The following is a 7,035-nucleotide window of genomic DNA, read 5'->3' as shown; positions in this document are numbered from 1 at the left end:
GCTAGGCAATGAGACTAGAAACTGGTGTAATGCCTCCAACAGCTCACAGACATTAATGGTTTCTTAAAACCCATGTGGTTTGAAGCAAGAGAAGCAAACTAGGTGTCCCGCGGTTTAAAAATAATAATAATTGCAGCGTCCCATATCTATTACTGTATTTTAGTGTTCTGTTGGAAGCTGCCCAGAGCAGCTGGGGAAATTATTATAAATAATTACTATTATTATTATTATTATTACTTCCTGTTCCTCCCAGATTTCAAGTAGTGCTTCTCCTGTGCGTTTCACAGAATGTTAAATCTCACAGAAATGAGGGGCTTTAGGCTGTCCATTATTGAAGTAATTGCAACTGAGCATACCATTCTAGGCTAGGAATACAGCATAGGTAAAATGCTTTAAGGTTTGGGGGGTGGGGGGTAAGGAGTGCCCTAAGGTGACGGGGTGTGTGTGGTGCTTGGGGGCAAAGCAGCATAACTTGCCATGCACCTTAAAGGCTGCTAGTACATTCCGGTCCCGGTGCGGCTGATGGGAGCTGCAGTCTAAAATCAGTAGCCGACAAATGTCGGATTCCTCCGAAGCTACAGGGGGTGCTGCTCTTCTCGCCGTCACTTCCGCTTCAAACCGGAAGCGGTGTCCGAGGGCGAGAGAGGCAGCTTCTCATTCAGTTAACTAGGCCTCTTGATGCGTGAGGGGGGCGAGATGTCGCAACAGCCGCCGCCGTTCCCCTCATCCTTCGCGAGGCCCCCTCAGCCCCACTACTTCCCGCCGACGGAGGCTCCTCCGCAGAGTGTTTATGGCGGGCCGCCGCCGCCGCCTCACCACCCTCAGTTTCCTCTTTCCCCGTTCCCGCCTTTTTCGGCGGATGGCCGAGGCCTTCCTACTCCCGCTTACCCGCCGCCATTCCGGCCGCCGCTGCCCCCTCCTCCGTGGCGGCAGCAGCAGCAGCAGCAGAAACCTCCGGAACTGCCCTCGCCTCAATGGAGGCCCGCGGCGCCGCCTTACATAGCCGGGGAGAAGCCAAGGTTCCCGCCTCCGGAGCGGCCCTCGCCTCAATGGAGGCCCGAGGCGCTGCCGTTCGTGGCCGGGGAGAATCCAAGGCTCCCGCTCGGGCCTGACGCTGCTGCCTCAGCCGGCGGCCTGAGGCGAGGCGACGGCGGCGACGAGAGCGAGCAATGGCTAAGCCGTTTCTTGGCTTGCCGCCGCACCGAAGGAACCGCCGCCGCCGCCGCGTCTCCCCCGAAGCCGCGCGGCTTGAAGCCCAGCCAGGCGGGCCCTTTGGCGGCGGAGGCGCTGCGGCTGGTGGCGCAGGTGACAGCGCTGTGCGGAGCCTGGCGGCTGCGGGACGACCACGCCGAGGCCGAGGAGGTGGCCGAGGCCGAGGCGCGGCTGGCGGAGCTGCGGGAGGTGGTGCGGCCCCTGCGGGTCGAGGCAGCGGCGGAGGATCCCCTGGCCCAGCTGCGCCGCCACGCGGAGAAGAGCCGCAAGAAGAGGCTGCGGCGCCAAGCGCGGAGGCAGGAGGCGCGGGCCGCTCGCGAGGAGGAGGCGGCCCGCGAGGCCGAGAGGGAGGCGCGGATCGAGAGCTGGCGGGCCAGGCGCGCCCTGGAAGTCGAGGAGAGGCACCGGGTGGGTTGCTCTTTGAGGGATGCCCACGAATTCCCGGCAGGGTAGTCGGTGCTTTGGGGTTTATTGGCTGTGTTTGCCGTGCTGGCAGGGGCTGATGGGAGTTGTAGTCCAGCGGAGGGCACCAGGATCTCTGCTTTAGGCAAATCTCTGTTGTTCACATCCACCTGCAGTGTTGAGGTAGTACCCTACATTACTGGGTTGTTGCAGGGAATAGTAAACTGAATTGTTTTGAACACTAAATGTGTTTTATTAGCTTCATTAATAGTGCTAAATAATTATTTATAAAATATATACTGCTGATTAAGAATAGCAGCATGGTTAATAGCTATTATACATAAAACCATTCAATAAAAGTCATTAAAAAAAAGGTTTCAAATCAGCTGTTTTGGAAAGATGTATTCTTCACTGACTAAATAGGCCTGAAAATTTTCAGCTGGTGTTTAAAGGGTGAAACAAGGCACCTGCTGAATCTGTACTCTCTAGAGAGAATATTGTTATTCTCTACACCGGTGTGCATGTGTCACAACTCTCTTACATGTGTTCTTAATTCCTTTATTCATATTTTTGCCCATATAGGAACAAGAACTTAAAGCTGCTGCAGACAGTGTGTTATCTGAAGTAAGGAAAAAACAAGCAGACACAAAACGTATGGCAGAAATCCTGCGTGGCTTAGAAAAGCTTAGGAAACTAAGAAAAGAAGCAGCAGCGAGGAAAGGTAAACGTGACTCAGAATTGCATGTGCTTTTTATACTCCTTACTTACATATAAGCTGAAACATAGCTGAAAAGCTGTTTGTGTAATGGCTCCAACATTTCAGTCAGGCTTGTATTGCTTATGTATTGTTTATAAAATATTGTTCAATATATAAATTAGGTCCTGGAAGACTTGTATTGTTAAAACAAATATTTGGTTAAAAGCATAGCATCCTGCCCTGGACGAAGTCCACTCAAAGCATCTGTAAGGCACTGAAACCATTAGAACTTCTGAAGCATTTATGTTTTTTGCAAATATTTGTTATAAATACCCAGCATACGGGATGCCTCTTCCAGTGACCTATTATGCTGTATGCTAGTGTCAACACACCTTGTTATTACCCAGCATTGAAAAGATGCAGCTGGACTAATTCTTCAATTCTGGTATGAAGAGCTGTAGAATATGGCAATAATGGAAAAGTTAACAAGCTATTTGAGACCGTCAAGAGACCCAAGGCTATAGACTCATTTAAGACAACTTTGCAAGACTATTTCCTTCATTGACAATGAAGAAGCTGACACACAAGAAGCCGACACACCAATATGTCCACTTGTGGAATTCACAGACGGTCTTCTTTGGTGGCAGTGAAGAAATCAGTTAATAAACACAAGTTTCCAGTTTTTATTCAATGTAATTTGTATTTTACTGCACAATATACACATTTGCTTATCTGGTTTTTGTTTTAATCAAACACAGGTGCTTCTACAGGTTTGTTTTTTATGTTCCATGTTGTTATGTTAAGTGTTCATTTTTCTTCGGGGCTATATAATAAAATGTAAAATTCATAAATACCATATTTCAGTGAAGTAAGCTACTGCACCTGGTTCCTCCTCTGTCCTTGAACAGTGAAAAAACATGCAATTAGGGAGAGGAGGGAGAGGCAAATAATACGCACCCAAGCAACTGACCACCCTGTTAAAAGCAAGTGAGATAGGGTGCGTGAGGATGCCACCTCAGAGCAAGATTACTCACCAGTGGGGATGCTTTGATTCTCTTGTTCACATGCATTTCACTATTCTGGATCAGTATGTGGAGGAAAAGTCAAGTAATCTGGTGTGGGTTGTGGTTTCTGTTCTTTTTTTTTTGCTGCAGGTGTTTGTCCACCCCCAGCTGCAGATGAAGCCTTTGAGAATGAAGTCCAGAGCTTAAGAGCATTGATAAAAACACGCACTGAACTCTATGAAGCAGAAGAACGAGCTCTGCGGGTTATGCTGGAAGGAGAACAGGAAGAGGAAAGGAAAAGAGAAATGGAAAAGAAGCTGAAGCGGGAAAAGGAGAAACTTTTGCAGCAGAAGCGGGAAATGGATTCAAAACTGTTTGGGGATCCAGGTAACATTCAGCGTATTGTTTCTCAGGGGTTGTATTCAGTGTAGTGCTAAGTTATACTTGTCCCACTGGTGAAATGTTTTGCACCAACAGATCATTGTTGTGCAAGAGAATACATAAGCAGTTTGCTAGCAAATGGTGCACAACAAATTGTGCAGTCTGTTGCACAGTGTGTTTCTGCTAGTGAAACACTTGTGTTGGATTCCTCTGTTGCGTAACATTAAAACTCACCCATCCGCTCACAGTAGCTGACAGAAAATGTTGGATACAGTCCCAAGTGCTTGTTTTACAATGCAGGCGTATTCTCCAGCTATCAACCCACACCAGAGATAGTTTATGTTTAAATCTTAATTATTTTATTTCATAAAGTTTATACACTTCTTGATTGTAGAAATTCTCAAAAGTGGTTTACAAAAAGGCACAATGATAAAATTGAGAAAAATTCACAACCATATTTTAAAACATACAAAAGTTAAAATACTAAAACAGATTAAAATTACTTCAAGCAGCTGGGTAGATTTATCTAAACAAGAATGTTTTTAGCAGGCACCAAAAATAGTACATTGAAGGCACCTTCTTAATCTCAATAGGCAATATTTGATTGCAGAGAGTCCTAGAATAAAATGATGGGAGCTACTTCCTGATTTTTAATATATTTATGCAATCCCTATGTTTCTATCAACATGTCCAGTTAGGATTTTATGTAACGGTATTATAACAGTCAGTTTTAGTATTCTCTGTAGCAAATAATGTATGGCTTACATTCTTGGAATATGCTTCTGTGTCTGGTAGTTTTTCATGGCACTTGTTTTTCTTAATTATTATCCTGTTTTACAGAGGAATTTCCCCTTGCCCGCCTTTTGGAGCCCTTCACACAGTATTATTTGCAGGCTGAGTATTCTGTGCCATCTCTTATCCAGATCAGGTAAGTTTAATCAGTGTTGTAGTAACAATAAAGCTGTAACAATTTTGTCAAATCTTGAAACTTACCTGCTTTTTTACGTTGTGGTGTAGTATTAATTCCTATCGGATATTTGTTGTAGCAGTTACTGTTCAAGTTGCAGTCAGCAAAACTGTTGTTGCTGCTAAAACTTCCCTCTGGACCCAGATAGTGGCATTACCAAGAATAAGAGACTGCTTTACTGGGTCTCCCAAGAGCCATGCCTTTACTTCCCTACAAGTTATGGCATGCCATGTACCCCTATGAGGTACTTGGAGATACTGTAGTAGTGGACAGTGCAGAACATGTCTCTAATGCTGTCCACTGACAAGGATCCGTTGGGTGGCCACAATGCTTTGCACTCATCTCCCCAACTCACATCAACACTTAAGTTGTAAAATTAATGGTGGGAAATTAAGATTTCAGGAGGATTGAACACAGTACTCAATATGCTGCATAACTAACTTTATTATGTTTAAGGCATGAATGGGATCGATACCTGGTGCCTACAGATCATCCTGAAGGAAACTTTATCCCACCAGGATGGGTCATTCCCTGTCAACCTTCTAGTGACATCTGGGCTACAGCTGTTGGATGATGTGTTTAGAGTCTAAAATAATAGCAACACAAGTGATAAAGCGTACTTCATTAATTCCTTTGGACTTGAAAAACTCTGAATCTTTTTCTTATAAAGCAGGGGCACAGAATACATAAGATGAATATGCAACAGCTGATTCAGAAGACAAATACTGCCCCCCAAAAAATGTATTCCGGAAATGTGAATCTCTGCTTAGTTACCCCGGCAGAGATTTGCTTCAGATCTTGTTTTTTAAAACACTGTTTGGAGGATTTTAATTACAACAGCATTGCACATTATCTGCTCCTGCGAACTTTAAAAGCAGGACATTTTTCCTTAGAATTTTTAAATGTATTATTTCTGGACAACAGCATCTATAGCAGGGAAATTAATTTGTCATGGGCATGTGTAGCAGCAAAACCTAACTTGAGAACCTGTGTCATTAACTGCATCCTGCTGAGGCGAAATACAATCCCAGGGCCATATAACTTAATGCAGCTGCTAAATATTGTTGCATGTGTTTTTAATGTTCTGATATTTCATGGGAAATCAGGTAATAATCCTGAAGCAACATCAAAGACTGTCACTGAACTCTTTAGAGCCATATCCTGGTTCTCAAGTTTCAGCTCTTTTTTGAACTCTCATTTTAAAAATTGCCTCCGTGTTTATCTTGGTCTTATGTGCTGTTACTTAAGTGAATTGACAGATGTGGTCAATTATCCCCTCCTTGCAAGTTTGGTGTAGTGGTTTTAAAAGCTAAAACACTAAGATGAAACAACGTGGAGAGAATTAATAGCATCGTTGCTGGTTTTTTGTGCAACTTGCACCTTAATTTTTTTTTAAGTGTGCATATAAGATGTACATACTCAGGAAAGCATTTTTTCTATCATCTCTTAAAGTAAGAACACTAGAGAAGCGATACAAGTTAGGGTATTTGTGTTAATTTAATAGAATGTCAAATACTGGTTTGGTGTTGCATAAACAGTTCCTGTGCATGTGAACCAAAAAACCTGAACATCTAATGTTCACAAACCTTGTAAAATAAACTTCATTAGCATGGTAACATATTCTCCATGGCCCCTGTTATTTGAAGGTTGCAGAACATTGTGGGACTGTCATTGACAAAAAAAAATTAAAAATGCTGTTGACACAATATAACTGATGATATGTTGATAGGCTATCATATTCTGTATCAATTGAATCTTTAGTTCAGGGGAAAGAAAACAGCCTTTCCCAAACATTTCAGTGTAACTTGACCTCTGATACTAAATTTAGCAGCTTGTTACAAAAATATCTACCAAAATGTTACATCAAATTTGAGGGAAATTTTTCTTTATTCTTTTGTTCTTTGAAACAAAGTTACATAAGTGCCTGTGATGAGGGGAGAGAATGCAATGAGAAACATTGTCAAGAATTGTTTGTAGTACAAAGTAATAAAGATGAATTTTATTGGTACTTAAAAAAATAAAGAAAGAACATTTCACACTCTTTGTAGCTGTCATTTTTAAATAAATGGTTTTCTTCCCAACTGAAAAGGTCAATGCAAGCTATTGGAGTTTGACACTGTCCTTTGGTAATGGACAGTGTCAGCTATTACTATTTTCATTTATGAATTCCTTCGCAAAGCAACTTGCAGTATAATGCCATACACACACACACAGTTACAAGAATTGCATATATAGGGAATTTTTAGGGGGGGGGGAGTTTGAAACAAGAACATGCCTAAAATCAGTTCAGATTCAGAACAGATGCCAACCAGGATAAAGAATTTAGAAGGCTTGTTGAAAGAGAACGTCTTTAGCAAGTGCCAAAAAGCCAA

General features: G+C 43.1%; 1 protein-coding gene across 1 annotated transcript; it reads left to right on the top strand.

Moving 5' to 3' along the window:
• Positions 1-231: 231 nt before the first annotated feature.
• PDCD7 (programmed cell death 7) lies at positions 232-6,699 on the top strand. Its single transcript, XM_080982176.1, has 5 exons — positions 232-1,620; positions 2,197-2,335; positions 3,466-3,702; positions 4,537-4,624; positions 5,120-6,699. Exons 1-5 carry the CDS (start codon positions 679-681, stop codon positions 5,235-5,237), a joined length of 1,524 nt encoding a protein of 507 aa, XP_080838302.1. The 5' UTR covers positions 232-678; the 3' UTR covers positions 5,238-6,699.
• The last annotated feature ends 336 nt before the right edge of the window (positions 6,700-7,035 follow it).

This window comes from Podarcis pityusensis (assembly GCF_964106645.2).
Source record: "Podarcis pityusensis genome assembly, chromosome: 14".
NCBI lineage: Eukaryota > Metazoa > Chordata > Lepidosauria > Squamata > Lacertidae > Podarcis > Podarcis pityusensis.
Note: the sequence above shows the minus strand (reverse complement) of the source record. Positions and strands in the feature narration are given on the sequence as shown.